Source organism: Scyliorhinus canicula, chromosome 11 (genome assembly GCF_902713615.1).
Source record: "Scyliorhinus canicula chromosome 11, sScyCan1.1, whole genome shotgun sequence".
NCBI lineage: Eukaryota > Metazoa > Chordata > Chondrichthyes > Carcharhiniformes > Scyliorhinidae > Scyliorhinus > Scyliorhinus canicula.
This window is the reverse complement of record NC_052156.1, coordinates 4,940,386-4,961,966: the sequence shown is the minus strand read 5'-3', so window position 1 is coordinate 4,961,966 and position 21,581 is coordinate 4,940,386. Positions and strand designations below refer to the sequence as shown.

Here is a 21,581-nt window from a genome sequence, read left to right as displayed (position 1 = left end):
ATGAATGATTTTACATGTCTCCTCTTTCCAGGTCACTGCAAAAAGAGCACAGGCATGGTGTCAGAGCAAAAATAATATCCCATATTTTGAAACCAGTGCCAAGGAGGCAATAAATGTGGAACAGGCTTTTCAAACAATTGCACGGAATGCACTTAAACAGGTACAATCTGCTTTACCAGTATAACTAGCATGTAGTTATAATTTTAGTTAATAGCTGCATCATTGTCATGGGATATTTACACCAGCACAGCGTTCTGCCTGAAGTTTGGGGAAACAGGATGTGGCATTATCCTGTAGAACTCCTGCAATTGGCTTTATTTGGTTCTTTCTTCCAAGCCAGAAACCTAAATGCAGCCGAGTAACTTAATACTTAATGGTCTGCAGCTTTGGTCAAATTTATGGGTCTTGTGAAATTCCGCCATCTTATCTGAAGGGATGGATTAGGCAAGTCATCTTTCCTTTCCCACATTTCCTACTGATTCTCTGGCTTTTTTTTCACACCTTTCCAGATTGGAAAAGTTTGACAAATTGGAGCTAAATTACAAATGGTAACCAGCCAACCCAAGTGAATTTGGGCTCAACTTTGAGTCCAACAGATATTTTCTCTCAATTCGGCTCTCCCATCAAACATTGCACCATCAAACATTGCATTCCTGTACTTCCTGGTGAGAAGTTTGCATAATGACTGAATTTTAAGGGCAGCATGGTGGTGCAATGGTTAGCCCTGCTGCCTCACAGCACAAGAGGTCCCAGGTTCGATCCCAGCTCTGGGTCACTGTCTGTGTGGAGTTTGCACATTCTCCTCATGGTTGCCCCCACAACCCAAGATATGCAGGGTAGGTGGATTGGCCATCTTAAATTGCCCCTAAAATTGGAAAAAATGAATTGGGTAAAACTTTACCTTAATCGATCCAATTTAGCACTGCCCTTGCATGCATGTTCCCTCAGCCCCTTGCCATCCTGAATTGAAATTGTATCCATGTTCTTCACCTGGGTCAAGAATGCTCCCAACAGCACTGTGTACCTACTGTTCAAGAAGACAATTCACTGCACCTTGAGAGAAATTGGGAATGGACAGTGATGCTGTATTCAGTGACGCTGGCCCCAAGAATTTCAAAACCGTGCAAAATCTGTCATCCTCAAAGCTATTAGTGGGTGGGAGGAGGGTGTTATCCCAGGCTCCTGTGGAGTGATTCTCTCAATATTGTTCCTGGTGCTATTTAAATTGTTTGCACTTTCCCTTTTGCTGTTGGCCATATTCCTTTAGACTGTTCTCTGCCACCCTCTTTTGCTTTATTAGAATATTCAGGGTTTTTAAAATCTTGGTTGTGGCGGTTTCTTCCAGCCAGATGCTCAATTGCATCCATACCTGCTCCCAATTCTTCTCCATTTGGCCCTTGTCACAAACCTGCATCTCCAATTTCCCTACATTATTAACCTCCTTGCTGTATTTGCCCATTTCTGTGTTACTGGTAACACATTAATTTGGGGTTTATGGAAGTCGGTGATTAATTGCACTCCAGTACTTTCCAACTGATCCCATTTTAGTGCTTAAATTGGGTGTGACCCCAGAGTGGTAGAGTTGCTCCACAGGAGTGGGGTGGAAGGGGAAAGGACTGGGTCCACACCCATTTTGAAAACTCTGGGGGGCCTTGGAGCTAAGAATCATGAACATATTATGGAGTCTCTATGCCCTCATTCATGTGTTCAAATTACTTACCTCAGTGCATCTGTAAAGCCTCCAATTGGCCATTGAAGACATGAAGTCCAATGAGGGTGGTGAAAAGCTGTCCCGTTGAACCATTGGTGGGGAAAATTTGCATTGCAGCCAGAGGTGCTGTCACCCCAGAAGGGGTTGCAACCCATAGATTGGTCACCCCTGATTTACTTGCAAATCCACTTCTCAACATGGGCTCATTGTGTCTTGTGCAGTTCCCCTACATTGGTGCTTCCCCCTCTCCCAATTAATCAGGTCTGATTTTAAAGCACATGGCTACTGCAGCCATATTTGCCAGCTGCCTTGAGCCTTGGTTTAAGTTACTTGGCTCTATTCCCATCATAGTTGTGGTGTTTTGAGGGTTCATGCACATGTGTTAACCAATGACACCTAATCAAGCTTTCATAGCAAAAGTAGTGTTGCTCAAACCAGCTATTGTACATAACTGTAAATTTGTAGGTGGAGTTAAAATATAATTTAATCTGTCTCCTAGGAAACTGAAGTGGAACTCTACAACGAATTCCCAGAACCAATCAAACTAGACAAGAATGACCGGGCGAAGACTTCAGCGGAGAGTTGCAGCTGCTGAGTGTGGGAGGGGTAGTTTCTACAAATCAGGCCTTTGACACCAGTCCTCATCCTGCCCTTCCCCTTCCTCCGACCACAAGCCAAGATTCCTTCATGCATCTTGCATCGTGCCTGTGTGCACAAGGAAGAGCTGCATCTAATTAGCAGAGCTGTTGTATAACTGGTAGTAACATTGGAAGGAAAAACTAATGTATACTGAACTAAGTTTATTGTCTGAAGACCCATGTTTTACAATTGTACTGTAAAATGAATAATTGAGCATTTTAAGTCTGTTCTGTCTGAAGGCGAGAACTGGAAATGGCCAATGTTCTCCCCAAATCCTCTGAAGCTCATTTTGAACCCAGATCTTTGAGATGAGAAAAACACACCTTGCTGTGGGCTGTGTTCACCCTGTTCCTTCTCTGCTCCCTGTTTAGTGTTGCACATTGCCTCCCAGAGCCCACATTTGCAGATTAATCTTGGGACAAGGGGATGAAATGCTAAATGGGCACCAGCAATTCTTGGGAGATTGCATGACCAGTCCAGTACTTATTGGCAATTAAAAGTAAACTTTGGTCCAATATTCTATATTGCTTTATCTTTGCATCTGGGTTTTTCAGTTTATAAGTGTTCTTAAATTGATTTACTTGCTTGAAGTACTGTATGCAAAAATCAGTATTAAGTTAATTAGAAAGTCCACTTGGTTTTCCTGTAGCTACCCATTGATAAGATTAGTAACATGAAGTTACTGCTGAACAGACTTGCCAGTAGCACGTCCTGTACTAGTGACTACTTGCCAAAGTTACTAGTCTTGCTTCTTAGCTTAAAATTACAACACTTCAGTGTACTCCCTAAAAAGGTTCACATTCTAGTAAGTGGGATAAATTTCTGTAATCATGAGGATATTGCCAATAAATAGAACAGGAGTGACTTTGCTGTATGGTGTTTGATTCTTGTCATTTATTCCCCCCCCCCCCCCCCCCTGTGTTTGAGATAGTTCATTCTGGCTCAGAAATAACACTCCTATCTGACCCAAGTTCTATCTCCAGCCTTGAATTCCTTTCTTTGCCCTGTTGCCTAGTTTTGAATTCTTCTGCTCCCAAAATCTGGTTGATTCGCCTTCCCTATTCTGAGCCACCAGGTTTCTTGTGAAGGTGCAACCAGTGTCTCAAAACGGCAGGAGGCACTCCTTGAATTGAACAAGTTGCAGGGCATTGCAGTTACATTTGCCTCATGCGCTCTACTATTACTCCAAGAGTGTAGGGATGCCATGCTCATCTGAGTTCAAGGATTCTGTCTGGTGTCTTGCTGAGGAAGCAGTTGTTTTTGAGTCCTGTTGGGCCCAAGAACCTGTTTTACTTGGAGTGTGCTGGCTGAGCACTCGGCAATAATAAACCCACTCGCCTGCTCGGCAAAGAAACTTGTATAAGTGGCTGAGCTTTGAAATTCTGAAAATAAACAGCAAGTACACTCTGCCAAGCAGCATCTCTGGAGAGAAACACCATTTATATTGTTTGTGCTAAAGCTCTTCACAACAAGTGTTTTAGAATGCCATGAAGTTATGAACAGCACCCAGGAACACCTTTTTCAAAGTGGACCAGTGATTCAAGAAAATACCCGAGACACCACCAATAATGTACCTGCCATGAAGGAAAACTCCAGTGATCCTGAGCTGGGATCAAACCTGGGTCCTTGGCACCTTAAGGCAGCAGTGCTAAACACTGCCATTGTCCTGTCCCTTGATGTGTTTTCCAATAGAAATTACTGATTGACTGACTGGCTGCAGCTATGTGCATGCATTACAAAGCAGATTCTGGCTCTAGCGAGAACCCTTCATCTATTCTGAAGGTCTTCAAATGGCTGCTTCATGATTTGTTTCTGTTTTTCCCGTGTCTCAAGACTAAGCTGTTCTGCCTTTTTGGAAAAGAATTGTGAACTCGGGCACATGGAACTCAGTTTCTCTTTCTCTCAAAGCTTCCCCCAAACCCTCTGCCCTTTCCTTATGGCCTCATAATTGCCCAGATCAGACTTAAAAGCCTTTCTCAAACCCTGTCTCTTTAATGGTTTTCTCCAAACTGCCTCTTCATTAATGCCATGTGTCTGAGCTGCACCCAGCACTGACCATGCCTCTTCTAAGATTTTGAAAGAAACACTTTCAGCAGGCAAGGTGAAAATCATTAACCCTAAAGGTACTTACTACTACTATTCTCTTTCCTTTCTCCTCTATTCTCTCTTTCTCCCCCCTCCCCTAATCCTAAAAGTTTCCCCTCGACCAAAGGAAAAATGTGTAAATGCTGTGTCGGGAGCCTTGTTGAGTTACTGCAGTGCAGCTTGTAGATGGTACACACAGCTGCCACTGCATCAGTGTTGGGACGATTTGAATGTTTGTGGAAATGGTGCCAATCAAGCAGGCTCCTTTTTGTCCTGGATGGTGTTGAGCTTGTGTTGTTGGAGCTGCACTCATCCAGACAAGTGGAGAGTATTCCATCACACTCCTGACTTGTGCCTTGTAGATGGAGAACTGGCTTTGGAGTTAGGATGGGTTGCACCATAGAATTCCCTGTCTGCTCTTCTACTAACAGTATTTAATTTGTTGGTCTAGTTTGGTTTCTGGCCACTAGTAAATCCTAGGTTGAGGCAATGGGAGATGGCTAGATTCTTTAGTTGGAGAAGAGCATTGCCTGGCTTGTGTGGTGTGCACATCAGTCCAAGCTTGAATGTTGTAATTTCTTGCTACATATGGACATATGAGGAGGAGTTGCAGATGGTGCTGACCATTAGTGCAGTCATCAGCAAACATCCCCTATTTTGAGCTTTTATGATAGAGGAAGGTATGGTGGTTCAGTGGTTAGCACTGTTACCTCACAGCACTTGAGGAGCTGGGTTCGATCCTGGCCCCAACTGTCCATGTGGAGTTTGTACAGTCTCCGTGTCTGCATAGGTCTCTTTCTCTTTCTTTCCCCCTCTCTCTTCCCCAACAACCCAAAGATGTGCAGGGTAGGTGGATTGGCCATGCTTAATTGGATACTAAATTATTTTTAAATGATGGAGGAAGATCATTGATGTTGGGTGAAGATTGGGTTTGGGACACGACAAACTATGGTGATCTCTTGGAGCTGAGATGATTGGTCTACAATCACCACAATCTTTCTTTGGGTGATTGGTATGACTCCAACCAGTAGAGGGCTTTCCCCAATTCCCATTGAATTCAATTTTGCTATTGTAGTGAGACTGGAGAAACCGAAATCATTCCTAACAGTCTTTGTTTTCAAATTCCTCCAAGGCTTTCCCTACCTTTAATCTCCTCCAGTCACACAATCCTCAGATTTCTGGCCTCTTCACTATTCCTGATTTTAATCACTTTTCCCCCATTGGAGGTTGTGCCTTCAGCTGCCTGTGTACCAAGCTCCGAATTCCCCCTCTAACTCGCTCTCCTCATTAATAAGAATAATCTTTATTTTCACAAGGCAGGTGCTTACATTAACACTGCAATGAAGTTACTGTGACATGCCCCCAGTCGCCACATTCTGCCAGTTCGGGTACACGGACAGAGAATTCAATGTCCAAATTACATAATAGCACGTCTTTTGGGACTTGTGGGAGAAAACCCACAGACATGGGGAGAACATGCAGACTCCGCACAGTGACCCAAGCTGGGAATCAAACCTGGGACCCTGGTACTGTGAAGCCATAATGCTAACCACTGTGCTACCCACCCTACCTCTGAAAATGTCATCTGACCTAATTTCACCTTGTGTGGCTCAGTGTTAAATTTGATATAATGCTCCTGTGGAGCATCAGGGGACTTTCCCTTTAAAAAAAATATACATTTGAGTAGAGAATTTCAAAGGGAGCTTTAATAGAGTTGCTCAAAACTGAAGTTTTTGTACAGTAAAAGGTTTTATTTCAATGGCAGGTGTGTCAATACGCAGAAAAGAGTGATTTAAGATGACAAATTCACACTGAGTTGTGATCTGGAAGAAGCTGCCTGAAAGGGTGATGGAAGCAGATTCAATAACTTTCACAAAGGGATTTTGAGAAATACTGAAAGGGAAGGATTTTGCAGAGTGATGAAAGGGGAGGGGGGGTAGATTATTTAAATAGCTTTGCTGAAGCTGTCACATACACTAAACTGGGTAACTTCCTTTGGCGTTGGAAGATGAGTGTCTCATCGCCAATTAACTTTGAAAATATTGCTTTTGATGGGGAAACCTGCAGAATGAAGAAAGAGCAAAAAACCTTCACAAAGATTGGATTAGAAAATGCTCTGGTTCTCTCTGAAGAGGGAGACATTCTTTTCATGCATGAAGGTGTGGCTGGCTCTCAAAAGGGAAAGTAGTATAAGGTCATCTGGGACTTGTGGAGACTTTACTTACTTTAGGCCAGACCAGGTAAGGATGGCAGATTTCCATCCCTAAAGGACATCCGTGAATCACTTGGGTTTTTACAACAATTGACAGTTTCACGGTCACTATTACTGAGACTGGCTTTATATTCCACATTTATTCATTGAACTCAAATTTCACTAGCTGCCACAGTAGGTTTTGACCCCATGTCCCCTGAGAGCGTTAGCCTGGCCTCGGGTTGGCCAGTTGTGACATCACCACTGCGCCACCATCTCCCCCTGTTGCCATTGGCAGGTGCAGCGAGAATCTGAGGATATTGATTTAAGATGATTGGCAATGTCCACATGATTTTTAATGCAGTAGAAGTGGTTAAATAATAAATAAATCTTTATTATTGTCACAAGGAGGCTTACATTAACACTGCAATGAAGTTACAGTGAAAGGTCTTGCTCTGTTGATTATGCCCCCCCCCCCCCCCCCCCACACTGCTGTGCTATGACCATCCGATGATTATATATTTGATGCAACTAGGCACTCGGGTGGGTCTGGAACACAACTGTCATAGAGGTTCACAGCCTGCACAACAAGACATGCTTCGACCCATCGTGTCTGCCAAGCATTAAGCACTTATCTTTGGGCAGCATGGTAGCATACTGGTTAGCACAGTTGCTTCACAGCTCCAGGGTCCCAGGTTCGATTCCCGGCTGGGTCACTGTCTGTGCGGAGTCTGCACGTTCTCCCTGTGTCTGCGTGGGTTTCTGCCGGGTGCTCCGGTTTCCTCCCACAGTCCAAAGATGTGCAGGTTAGGTGGATTGGCCATGCTAAATTGCCCTTCGTGTCCAAAATACGTTAAGTGGGGGTTACGGGGATGGGTTCGATACATGGGCTTCAGTTGGGTGCTCTTTGTAAGGGCCGGTGCAGACTCGATGGGCCGAATGGCCTCCTTCTGCACTGTAAATTCTATCTACTCCAATCCCATTTTCCAGCATTTGGTCCATAACCTTGGATGTTGTGATGTTTTGACTCCAGAGCCTTGTACGTTGTGGCGTTTCAAGTGCTCACGAAATGCTTAAATGTTGAGGCTTCCCACCTCGACCACCCTTTCAGGAAGTGAGTCTCAAATTCCCAGCTACCCTCTGGATGAAAATGTTTCTCCTCCAATCCCCTCTAAATCGCCTGCCCCTTACTTTAAATTTCTGTCCCCTGGCTATTGTCCCCTGTTCCTTCCTATAGAGTCATAGATTTACAGCACAGAAAGAGGCCCTTTGGGCAACCGTGTCTGTGCCAACCATCAAGCACTTCCCTATTCTAATTATGTGGCTCAGTATCAAGGTTTGTTCGTTAAACCATCTTATTGTGTTAGAAGATATATTTCTCATCCCCATTCTCCTGCATTCTCCCCATACCCCTGATCCCCTTATTAATCAAGAACCGATCCATCTCTCTTAAAGACACTCAGTGATTTGGCCTCTACAGCCTTCTGCGGCAAAGTGTTCCACAGATTCACCACCCTCTGGCTGAAGAAATTCCTCCCCATCTCTGTTTTAAAGGATCGTCCCTTTAGTCTGAGATTGTGCCTTCTGGTTCTAGTTTTCCTACAAGTGGAAACATCCTCTCCACTTCCACTCTGTCCAGGCCTCTCAGCATCCTGTAAGTTTCAATAAAATCCCGCCTCGTCCTTCTAAACTCCAACAAGTACAGACCCAGAGTCCTCAACCATTCCTCATACGGCAAGCTCTTCATTTCAGGGATCATTCTTGTGAACCTCCTCTGGACCCTTTCCAAGGCCAGTACATCCTTCCTTAAATACGGGGCCCAAAACTGCTCACAATACTCCAAATGGGGTCTGACCAGAGCCTTGTACAGCCTCAGAAGTACATCCCTGGTCTTGTATTCTAGCCCTCTCGACATGAATGCTAACATTGCATTTGCCTTCCTAACTGCCGACTGAACCTGCACATTAACCTTAAGAGAATCGTGAACAAGGACTCCCAAGTCCCTTTGTGCTTCTGATTTCCTAAGCATTTCCCCATTTAGAAAATAGTCTGTGCCTCCATTCCTCCTTCCCAGGTGCACAGCCTCACACTTTTCCACATTGTATTCCATCTGCCACTTGTTTGCCCACTCTCCTAGCTTCTCCAAGTCCTTCTGCAGCCCCCCTGTTCGTCAATACTGCCCGTCCCTCTACATATCTTTGTATCATCTGCAAACTTAGCAACAGTGCCTTCAGTTCCTTCTTCCAGATCATTAATGTATATTGTGAAATGTTGTAGTCCCAGCACAGACCCCTGAGGCACACCACTAGTCACCGGCTGCCATCATGAAAGACCCCTTTATACCCACTCTCTGCCTTCTGCCAGTCAGCCAATCCTCTATCCATGCCAGCATCTTACCCTTAACACCATGGGCTTAAATTATTTAATAGTTTCCTATGTGGCACCTTTTCAAAAGCCTTCTGGAAATCGTAATAAATCACGTCCACTGGTTCTCCTTTGTCTAACTTCATTGTTACCTCCTCAAAGAACTCTAACAGATTTGTCAGACACGACCTCCCCTTGACAAAGCCGTGCTGACTCAGTCCTATTTTATCATACACCAAGTACTCCGTGATCTCATCTTTAATAACGTACTCTAAAATCTTACCAATGACCCAAGTCTGGCTAACCGGCCTATAATTTCCCGTCTTCTGCCTCCCTCCCTTCTTAAACAGCGGTGTTACATTAGCCATTTTCCATTTCTGCCTCCAGTGATTCCTGAAAGATCATCACTACTCGCTCCACAATCTCCTCGGCTATCTTTTAGAACCCTGGGGTGTAGACCATCCGGTCCAGGTGACTCATCCACCTTCAGACCTTTCAGTTTCCTCAGAACCTTCTCCTTAGTAATGGCCACTGCACTCACCTCTACCCCCTGGTTCTCCTGGAGCTCTGGCATCCCATTGGTGTCTTCCACCGTGAAGACTGATGCAAAGTAACTATTCAGTTCCTCTGCCATTTCTTTGTTTCCTATAATTACTTCTCCAGCCACATTTTCCAGTGGTCCAATGTCTATTTTTGCCTCTCTCTCACCTTTTATAGATTTTTAAAAACTCTTCCTATCTTATATTACTAGCTAGCTTGCACTCATTTCATCTCTCTCTCTCTCTCTCTCTCTCTCTCCCCCCCCCCCCCCCCCCCCCCCCCCCCTTCCATATTGCTTTTTTAGTTGTCCTCTACTCGCTTTTAAAGGCTTCCCAATCCTCTGGCTTCCCACTAACCTTCACCACTTTTTCTTTTGCTTTTATGCTGTCCTTGACTTCCCTCGTCAGCCGTGGATGCCTTGTCCTGCCCTTTTGCATGCTTTCTCCTCCTTGGGATGAATTTCTGTTGTGCCTTCCGAATAACCCCCAAAAACTTCTGCCATTGCTGTTCCACTGTTTTCCCTGCTAGGGTCCTTTTCCAATCAACTCTGGCCAGTTCCTCCCTCGTGTCTTTGTAGTTACCCTTATTTAACTGTAATACCATTATCATCAAAGGGATGATAGTTTTTTTTTTATAAATGTTTTTTATTCAGTTTTCATGTTTTATATTGAACAAATTACAAATTGTTAGAGAGAGAAAAGAAAAACACGCAAAAATTAACATATATATTTACAGGTAAGCATCTTCGTAATAATAACTGTGGCCTCCCCCCCTTTAGCTGGCATACATATTTTACATTCCCCAAGATGGCCGAGGCACATGTTTATTGGCATTTATTTACAGTTTGGTTTTGGGCCTTAGCTTGCCATCAAACCCCCATAACGAACCTGTAGCCCCTCCCCCCCCCGGCCACCTTCCCCCGATTCCCACCCATTTTCCCCTGATTCTTGGCCGCCCGACTATTCTTCCTCTTGGACGTTGGCCACAAACAGGTCCTGGAACAATTGCATGAATGGCTCCCATGTTCTGTAGAAGCCGTCGTCCGACCCTCGGATGGCGAATTTGATTTTCTCCATTTGGAGAGATTCCGAGAGGTCGGACAGCCAGTCTGCAGCTCTGGGCGGTGCTGCTGACCGCCAGCCAAACAGGATTCTACAGCGAGCGATCAGAGAGGCAAAGGCAAGGGCGTCCGCCCTCCTCCCCAGGAATAGATCTGGCTGGTCTGAAACCCCGAAGACTGCCACAATCGGGCATGGCTCCACCCTCACCCCCACCACTTTGGACATAGCCTCGAAGAAGGCTGTCCAGTACTCCACAAGTCTGGGGCAAGACCAGAACATGTGGGCGTGGTTGGCCGGGCCTCTTTGGCACCGTTCACATCTGTCCTCCACCTCCGGGAAGAACCTACTCATACGGTTTCTCGTTAAGTGGGCTCTATGTACCACTTTTAGTTGCGTCAGGCTGAGCCTTGCGCACGTGGAGGTGGAGTTGACCCTATGCAGTGCTTCGCTCCAGAGTCCCCACCCTATCTCCATCCCCAGGTCGTCCTCCCATTTCCTTCTTGTTGCGTCCAGTACGGTGTCGTCCCTTTCTACCAGTCTGTCATACATGTCGCTACAGTTCCCTTTCTCTAGGATACTTGCGTCCAGTAGGTCTTCCAGTAGTGTCTGTCGTGGCGGTTGTGGGTACGTCCTTGTCTCCTTTTGTAGGAAGTTTTTGAGCTGCAGGTACCGTAGCTCATTCCCCCCAGCTAGTTGAAAGTTCTCTGTCAGTTCGTCCAGTGTTGCAATCCTGTCGTCCGTGTATAGGTCCCTGACTGTCAGTGTCCCCCCGTCCTGCCTCCACCTTTTGAAGGTGGCGTCAGTCAGTGCTGGTGTGAACCTATGGTTGTTGCAGATGGGAGCCTTGTCCGACATTTTGGTCAGGCCAAATTGCTGCCGCAGTTGGTTCCAGGATTGGAGGGTGGCTGTCACCACTGGGCTGCTGGAGTGTTTTTTCGGTGGGGATGGGAGCGCTGCCGTGGCGAGGGCCCAGAGGGAGGTCCCCATGCAGGAGGCCTCCTCCGCGCGCACCCACTCGGCTTCTGGCTCCTGGATCCATCCCCTTACTCGCTCGACTGTTGCCGCCCAGTGGTAGAATTGTAGATTCGGGAGGGCTAGCCCCCCCCCGGATTTTGTTTTTTGTATGACCTTCTTTGGGATCCTAGCATTTTTACCCCCCCCCCCCCCATACGAACGCCATGATAAGTTTGTCCAGCGCTTTGAAAAAGGCCTTGGGGATGTAGATCGGAATGGATCTAAACAGGAAGAGGAATCTGGGCAGTACGTTCATTTTGATCGTCTGGACTCTCCCCGCGAGAGAGAGAGAGCGGGAGTGTGTTCCATCTTTGCAGGTCCTTTTTAAAGGGATGATAATTGATCGGCAATGGCAATCATTCAATGAATGCATGGGGAACTGTAACAACTGTTCATTCCTGTCTGGCACAAAAGCAAAATGGGTTTTGCTTTTCCATGGCTTACAAAGGAAATTAGAAATAGTATCAGATCCAAGGAAGAAGCATACAGATTGGCCAAGAAAAATAATAGGTCTGAGGATTGGGAGCAGTTTAGAATTCAGCAAAGAAGGACAAAGGGATTAAGAAGGGAAAAGTACAGCACGAAAGGAACTTGCAGGGAACATAAAGACTGACACTAAGAGTTTCTATGCGAAGAGAAAGAGATTGGTAAAGAGAAATGTAGGCCCCCTACAGACAGAAACAGGGGAATGCATAATAAGGGACAAAGACATGGCTGAGCAATTAAATACATACTTTGATTCTGTCTTCACAAATGAGGACACAAATCAGATCCCAGAAATGTTGGAGAATGAAAGGTTTAATGAGAGGGAAGAACTGAGGGAGATCAACATTAGTAGAGAAATGGTGCTGGGAAAACTGATGGGATTGAAGGTGGATAAATCCCCAGGGCCTGAGAATCTGCATCCCAGAGTGTTTATGCAGGTGGCTCTGGAAATAGTGGATGCATTGGTGGTCACCTTCTGGGATTCTGTACTCTGGAACTGTCCCTGCAGATTGGAGGGTAGTTCACGTCACTCCAATATTCAAAAAGGGAGGTAGAGAGAAAGCAGGGAATTATAGACCAGTAAGCCTAACATCGGTAGTGGGGAAAATGCTTGAATCCATTATCAAGGACTTTATAGGGGAACATTTAGAAAGCAGTGGCAGGATCAGTCAGAGTCAGCATGGATTTATGAAGGGGACATCATACTTGACATCTGTTGGAATTCTTTGAAGATGTAACCAGTACAGTCGAGAAGGGGGAGCCAGTAAATGTCGTATATTTGGACTTTCAGAAGGCGTTTGACAAAGTCCCGCATAAAAGATTATTGTAGGGCAGCATGGTGGCACAGTGGTTAGCATTGCTGCCTACGGTGCTGAGGACCTGGGTTCGAATCCCGATCCTGGATCACTGTCCGTGTCGAGTTTGCACATTCTCCCCGTGTCTGCGTGGGTTTCACCCCCACAACCCAAAGATGTGCTGGGTAGGTGGATTGAAGACGCTAAATTGCCCTTAATTGGAAAAAATAATTGGGTACTCTAAATTTAAAAAAAAAACAAAATAAAAGATTATTGTGCAAAATTAAAGAGCATGAGATTGGGGGAAATGTATTGAAGTGGATAGAAAATCAGGGGCTGGTTTAGCTCACTCGGCTAAATCGCTGGCTTTTAAAGCAGACCAAGCAGGCCAGCAGCACGGTTCAATTCCCGTACCAGCCTCCCCGGACAGGCGCTGGAATGTGGCGACTAGGGGCTTTTCACAGTAACTTCATTGAAGCCTACTCGTGACAATAAGCAATTTTCATTTCATTTCATTTCAAACTGGTTGGCAGAGAGGAAACAAAGAGTAGGGATTAATGGGTCCTTTTCAAATTGGCAGGCAGTAACCAGTGGGGTACCACAGGGATCGGTGCTGGGACCCCAGCTATTCACAATATATATTAATGATTTGGATGAGGGAACAAAATGTAACATCTCAAAGTTTGAAGATGATACCAAGTTGGGTGGGAGGGTGAACTGTGACGAGGGTGCAGGGATCCTACAGCATGATCTGGACAGGTTGGGCGAGTGGGCAAACCAATGGCAGATGCAGTATAATTTGGATAAGTGTGAGGTTATTCACTGGAAGCAAAAACAGGAAGGCAGATTACTACCTGAACGTTTGTAAATTGGGAGAGGGCAGTGTGCAGAGGGACCTGGGTGTCCTTGTGCACCATTCGCTGAAGGTAAGCATGCAGGTACAGCAGGCGGTAAAGAAGGCTAATGGTATGTTGGCCTTCATTGCGAGAGGTTTCGAGTATAGAAGCAGGGATGTGTTGCTGTAATTATACAGGGCCTTGGTGAGGCCACACCTGGAGTATTGTGGGCAGTTTTTGTCTCCTTCTCTGAGGAAGGATGTTCTTGCTCTCGAGGGAGTGCAGTGAAGGTTTACCAGACTGATTCCAGGGATGGCGGGACTGTGGGCAGGAGGAGAGATTGACTAGGTTGGGATTGTTCTCGCTGGAGTTCAGAAGAATATGGGGAGATCTCATAGAGACTATAAATTCTTTTCTTTTTTTTTTAATTTAGAGTACCCAATTCATCTTTTCCAATTAAGGGGCAATTTAGCGTGGCCAATCCACCTACCCTGCACATCTTTGGCTTGTGGGGGCGAAACCGACGCAAACATGGGGAGAATGTGCAAACTCCACACGGACAGTGACCCAGAGCCAGGATTGAACCTGGGACCTCAGCGCCGTGAGGCAGCAGGGCTAACCACTGCGCCACCGAGCTGCCGACACTTATAAAATTCTAACAGGACTAGACAGGGTAGATGTAGGGAAGATGTTCCCAATGGTGGGGCATGTTCAGAACCAGGGGTCACAGCCTGAGGATTCAGGGTAAACCATTTCGGACAGAAATGAGACATTTCTTCACACAAAGAGTGGTGAGCCTGTGGAATTCATTACCACAGGAAGTAGTTGATGCGAAAACATTGAATATATTCAAGAGGCGGCTGGATATAGCACTTGGGGACAAATGGGATCAAAGGTTATGAGGAGAAAGCAGGATTAGGCTATTGAGTTGATCAGCCATGATCGTGATGAATGGCGGAGCAGGCTCGAAGGGCTAAATGGCCTCCTCCTGCTCCTATCTTCTATGTATATATCTGTATCTGATTCCAGCTTGTCCCTCTCAAACTGCAGGGTAAATTCTATCATATTGTGGTCACTGCTCCCTAAGGGTTCCTCCACCTTAAGTTCCCGAATCAAGTCTGCCTCATTACACATCACCAAATCCAGAATTGCCTGTTCCTAGTCGGCTCTGTCACAAGCTGCTCCAAAAAAACCATCCTGATTTTCCCAGTCCACCTGCATATCGAAGCATGATTACTGTAATATTGCCATTTTTTACATTCCTTTTCTATCTCCTGATTTATTTTCTGCCCCACATCCTGACTACTGCTAGGGGGGCCTGTACATAACTCCCATCAGGGTCTTTTTACCTTTGTGATTCCTCAACTCTACCCACAGAGATTCTGTGCCTTCTGATCCTATATCGCTTCTTGCTATCGATTTAACTTCATTCCTTACTAACAATGCAACCCTGCCCCCTTTGCCCATCTGCCTGTCCTTTCGATAGGACACATAGCCTTGTGTATTTAGATCCCAGCCCTGATCCCCTTGCAGTCACGTCTCTGTGATGCCCACAACATCGTACCGGCCAATTTCAATATGCGTAACAAGCTCATTGACCTTGTTCCGTATACTGCGCGCATTTAGGTACAACACCCTCAGTCCTGCATTGACCACCTCCCTTTTCACACTTTTCACCTTTTTTGCTCTGCCTGAGGGTGATGTTGTTCTCTTATTTTTGTTCTCTTCCCCCTCGGTTATGACACCTCCAAAGCTCACATTCTGGTTCCCACCCCCCTGCCAGACTAGTTTAAATCCTCCAGAGTGACTCTAGCAAACCTCCCAGCCAGGATATTGGTGTCCCTCCAGTTTAGATGCAGCCCGTCCTTCTTGTACAGGTCCCACCTGCCCCGGAGGAGTTCCCAATGGTCCAGAGATCTGAAACCCTCCCTCCTACACCACCAGTTTAGCCACGTGTTTAGCTGCACTATTCTCCTATTTCTAGCCTTACCGGCACATGGCACAGGGATTAATCCTGAGATTACAACCCTAGAGGTCCTGCTTTTTAGGGGTAATATGGATATGCACCCCAAGGTGCATGGGTACGCACCCCAAGGTCCCTCTGGTCCTCTGCACTTCCTAGAATCCTATCATTCATGGCGTATTCCCACGCCTTGCAAGTTCTCCCAAAATGCATCAACTCACACTTTTAGGGGAGCACAGTGGTTAGCACTGGTGCTGCTTCACAACACCAGGGTCCCAGGTTCAATTCCCGCTTGGGTCACTGTCTGTGCAGAGTCTGCACATTCTCCCCGTGTCTGCGTGGCTTTCCTCCGGGCGCTCCGGTTTCCTCCCACAAGTCCCAAAAGAGGTGCTGTTAGGTGAATTGGACATTCTGAATTCTCCCTCTGTGACCCGAACAGGCGCCGGAATGTGGCGACGAGGGGATTTTCACAGTAACTTCATTGCAGTGTTAATGTAAGCCTACTTGTGACAATAAAGATTATATATTTTTAAAATTCCATTTGCCACATCTAACAAGCCCACCTATATCGTCCTGTAATCTAAGGCTTCCCTCCGCACTATTTACCACACCACCAATTTCTGGGTCAGCTGTGAACATACTGATCATAGCCCCCACATTCACATCTAGACCATTAATGTACACAGCAAACAGCAAGAGGGGCAGCACAGATCCTGGTGGAACACCACAGGATACAGGCTTCCAGTCACAAAAACAACCTTCCATCATCACCCTCTGCCTCCTGTCACTGAGCCACTTTTGGATCTAATTTGTCAAATTGGCCCAGATCCCATGGGCTTTTACCTCCTTGACCAGTCTCCCATGTGAGGCCTTGTCAAAACCTTACTGAAGTCCATGTAGACTTGTGCAGGTTAGGTTGAATGGCCATGATCAATGCAGTGGGGTTACAGATAGGATGAGGGTTGGTGCAAACTCGATGGGCTGAAAGGCCTCCTTCTGCACTGTAGAGATTCTATGGATACATTAACTGCATTGCCCTCATCTACACACCGAGTCACCTCCTTGACAAATTTGAACAGATTTGTTAGCCATGATCCCCCTTTGACAGGGGAGGTGATGGCAGAGCGGTATTGTCACTAGACCAGTAATCACAGATTCACTGAATTTACAGTGCAGAAGGAGGCCATTCGGCCCATCGAGTCTGCACCGGCCCCGGGAAAGAGCATCCTACCTAAGGCCACACCTCCAACCTATCCCCACACTTCCACCCTCTCCCCAGAACCCCTCCTAACCATTTTTGGACACTAAGGGCAATTTATCATGGCCAATCCACCTACCCCTGCACATCTTTGGACTGTGGGAGGAAACCGGAGCACCCGGAGGAAACCCACGCAGACACGGGGAGAACGTGCAGACTCCGCACAGACAGTGACCCAGCGGGGAATTGAAGCTGGGACCTTGGCGCTGTGAAGCCACAGTGTTAACCACTATGCTACCGTCTGCCCATATCCAGAGACCCCGAGTGAAACTCCAGTTGAAATCCCACCGCGGATTTGATAAGATGCCGCACAGAAAGTTAATACGCAAGGTTAGACCACATGGGGTTAGGGATCATTTATCAGCTTGGATAGAAGACTGGCTGACGGACAGGAATCAGAGAGTCGGGTTAAATGGATCTTTTACTGGATGACAAGATGTAACTAGTGGGGTGCCGCAGTATAGACACAGTGTTGACACAGTGAAGTCCTTGGGCCTCAGCTATTTACAATCCAAATTAACGACTTGGATACAGAGATAGAAGGTTGTATCACCAAATTTGCAGATGACAAATAGATGGGACAATAATTTGTAATGAGGAAAGAAGAACCTTACAAATGGATATCGATAGATTGGGAGAGTGGATCAACATGTAGCAGATGGAGTTTTTAAAAATAAATTTAGTGTACCCAATTAATTTTTTCCAATTAAGGGGTAATTTAGCGTGACCAATCCACCTACCCTGCACATCTTTGGGTTGTGGGGGCGAAACCAACACAAACACGGAGAGAATGTGCAAACTCCACACGGACAGTGACCCAGAGCCGGGATCGAACCTGGGACCTCGGCGCCATGAGGCAGCTGTGCTAACCACTGCGCCATCGTGCTGCCCGTGGCAGGATGGAGTTTAATGTGGATAAGCATGAGGTAATTTTGGAAAAATGGAAAGGCAACATTTATCTAAATGGGGAGAGACTCCGGGGAGCTCCATTGCAGAGGGATCTGGGTGTCCTCGTGCATGAGTCACAGAAAACGAGCAGCTACAGCAGGTAATGAAGACAGCGAATGGAATGTTGGCATTTTTAGCTAAAGAAATCGAGTATGAAGGTAAGGAACTGTACAAGGCATTGGTGAGACCGCACCTGGAGTATTGGGCACAGTTTTGGTCCCCTGATTTGAGGTAAGATGTAGCGGCATTGGAGGCAGTTCAGAGGAGGTTCACTAGGTTGATTCCAGAGATTAGGGGTTTTGTCGTATGTAGAGAGATTCAACAGTTTAGGCCTACACTCTCTCCAGTTTAGAAGAATGAGGGGAGATTAAATTGAGGTATACAAGATGATAAAAGGTATGGATAAAGTAGACGTGGAGCTGAAGCTTCCTCTTGTGGGACATTCGAGAACGAGAAGGTCATAGTCTTGGGATAAGAGGTAGAAAATCTAAAACAGAGATGAGGAGAAACTACTTGTCCCAAATGGCCGTGAATCAGTGGAATTCGCTACCCCAGAGTGCGGTGGATGCTGGGACAGTGAGTAAATTTAAGGAATAGTTAGACAGATTTTTAATTAGTAATGGGTTGAAGGGTTAAAGAGAATGGGCAGGATGATGGGATTGAGGCCAGGATGAGATCCGCCATGATTTTATTGATCGGTAGAGCAGGATTGAGAGGCTAAATTGCCGACTCCTGCTCCTAGTTCTTATGTTCTAAGAAATAACTATTCTGTCTAATTCCACCTTCCAGCTCAAGCAGAGGACCTCAAGCACAAATCTGGTGTTCTTGATTAAAAAGGGGAACAGGGATAGCACGGTGGGTCAGTGGGTCGCACTGCAGCCTCATGGCGCCGAGGTCCCAGGTTCAATCCCGGCTCTGGGTCACTGTCCGTGTGAAGTTTGCACATTCTCCCCGTGTTTGCGTGGATTTTGCCCCCACAACAGAAAGATATGCAGAGTAGGTGGATTGGCCATGCTAAATTGCCCCATAATTGGAAAAAATGAATTGGGTACTCTAAATTTATTTTTTTTAAATAAGGGGATCAGGGGTTATGGGGAGTGGGCAGGAGAATGGGGATGAGGAATGTTTCAGCTATGATCGAATGGTGGAGCAGATTCGATGGGCCAAATGGCCTAATTCTGCTCCTATATCTTATGGTCTAATGCTGAACTATCCTTGATCAATCCAGTCCTCTCCAAGGGGCTGGTTTAGCACACTGGGCTAAATCACTGGCTTTTAAAGCAGACCAAGGCAAGCCAGCAGCACGGTTCAATTCCCATACCAGCCTCCCCAAACAGGTGCCGGAATGTGGTGACTAGGGGCTTTTCACAGTATCTTCATTGAAGCCTACTCGTGACAATAAGTGATTTTAATTTCAAGTGGAGATCATTTCTCCCTCCCAGACCTTTTTTCCAATGATGTTAGGCTCACCGGTAAAAAAGTATCCGCATTCAGCGGGAGGTGACCAGGTTGGGGGTGGGGTGGGGTGATGGGAAAGGGGTGGGGGAGGGAGCGAATCATCCCATTAACATCAACCCGTCCACAGAGCCCCTGGCATTGCTTAACCCCAAATGTGAGATAACACTCATTTCATCTGGGTAATTTTTTTATATGTAAAACTCAGGCTTTTATCAGAAAGGAGAGGGTAGAAATTGAGTTCAATCCCAGTCTCTATAGATTTCATTTCCAGACTGTATCTGTTTAATTCCCAGGAGCTGCTTCCCACCCACTCTTTTTTCAAAAGAAAGCACACTCTCAGATCAGCTTAAAGGTCAATTTAACAGAACAAACTCTTCACTTTGTCTACACTGTATCCTCACTGTGTCTACACTGTATCCTCACTGTGTCTAAACTGTACCCTCACTGTGTCTACACTGTATCCCCACTGTGTCTACACTGTATCCCCACTGTGTCTACACTGTATCCTCACTGTGTCTAAACTGTACCCTCACTGTGTCTACACTGTATTCCCACTGTGTCTACACTGTATCTTCACTGTGTCTACACTGTATCCTCACTGTGTCTACACTGTATCCTCACTGTGTCTAAACTGTATCCTCACTGTGTCTACACTGTATCCCCACTGTGTCTACACTGTCTTTACACTGTGGGCGGGATTCTCCAACCCCCTGCGGGGTCGGAGAATCGCCGGGGGGGGGGGGATGGGGGACGGCGTGAATCCTGCCCCGCCGCTCCAACGGCGGCTGCCGAATTCTCCGCGGATCGCACCGTGTTGGTCGAGGGCAGTTGCCAGCGCCCCCCCCGGCGATTCTCCTGGCCCCAATAGGCCGAGCAGCCACCCGCTTTTGGCCAGTTCCGCCGACGTGGATTAGACAAGGTCCATACCGATGGGACCTGGCTTGCAGGGCGGTTAGCAGGGTCCTCGGGGGGGGCCCCATAGTGGCCTGGCCCGCAATCGGTGCCCACCAATCTGCGGGCAGCCCTGTGCCGTGAGGGCACTCTTTCCCTCTGTGGCAGCCGCTGTAAGGCCCCACCATGGCCGGCGCGGTGAAGGAACCCCCTGTGCATGTGCAGGAATCACGACAGCGGTGCTGCGCATGCGGCAGGACATGCTGGCGCTCCTGCGCATGCGCCAACTCGCATCGGCCGGCGGAGGCCCTTCGGCGCCAACCACTCCAGCACCAGCCTAGCCCCCGGAAGAGTGGAGAATTCCGCACCTTCCGGGCGACCTGACGCCGGAGTGGTTCACGTCACTGGTATGGCCCGCCCCACCGGATGCAAGAGAATCCCGCCCTGTATCTACACTGCATCTACACTGTATCTTTAGTGTCTACACTGTGGGCAGGATTCTCCAATCCCATGGCAGAGTGTCCCTGCTGTAGTAAACACCATCATGTTTTACAACGGCGTGAACGGGCCTCTCCCACGACTAATTCCGGCCCCTACAGGGGGCCAGCACGGCGCTGGAGTGGTTCGCGCCGCTCCAGCTGCAGATCCCAGCACGAACCATGTGCTGTGGGATACGTGCATGCGCAGTGGCACCGGCGCCAACACGCGCATGTGCAGTGGCCTCCTTTAACGTGCCGGCCCCGGCGCAACATGACACAGGAGCCGCATGTAGGAAAAGAGGCCCCCCCCAGCCAAGAGGCCGGCCAGCCGATCCGTGGGCTCCGATCGTGTGTCAGGCCACATCGGAGGCCCCCCCCCGGGATCGGACCCCCCTTACCCCCAAAGACCGCCACTCGACCCTTACACGCCAAGGTCCTGTCGGCCCAGAGCAGGTTAGAATGGCACCGGCGGGACTCGGCTCTTTTCTTACGGCTGCTCGGTCCATCCAGGCCGGAGAATCGGTGGGGAGGCGGGGTGCGCATAGAGCGGTCCGTGACCGCGCCGGGCCAACCATGTCGCGCCAATTCTCCGGCCAGCACACAGAATCGTGTGCTGGCGGCGGGGCGCGGAGAATCCTGCTCTGTATCTATACTGTGTCTACACTGTATCCTCAGTGTCTACACTGTATCCTCACTGTGTCTACACTGTATCCTCACTGTGTCTACACTGTATCCTCACTGTGTCTACACTGTATCCTCACTGTATCTACACTGTATCCTCACTGTGTTTACACTGTATCCTCACTGTGTCTACACTGTATCTTCACTGTGTCTACACTGTATCTACACTGTGTCTACACTGT

General features: G+C 47.3%; 1 protein-coding gene across 4 annotated transcripts in view; it reads left to right on the top strand.

The window, feature by feature from the left end:
* Positions 1 to 3,220, top strand: part of rab7a (RAB7a, member RAS oncogene family) — a 43,332-nt gene extending 40,112 nt beyond the window's left edge. For all 4 annotated transcript variants that reach the window (XM_038812137.1, XM_038812136.1, XM_038812138.1 and 1 more), the window contains 2 exons: positions 32 to 160; positions 2,211 to 3,220. In XM_038812137.1, the coding sequence (XP_038668065.1) occupies positions 32 to 160; positions 2,211 to 2,306 (225 nt within the window). In that variant the 3' untranslated portion in view covers positions 2,307 to 3,220. The remainder of the gene's footprint in view (positions 1 to 31; positions 161 to 2,210) is intronic.
* Positions 3,221 to 21,581: the final 18,361 nt, after the last annotated feature.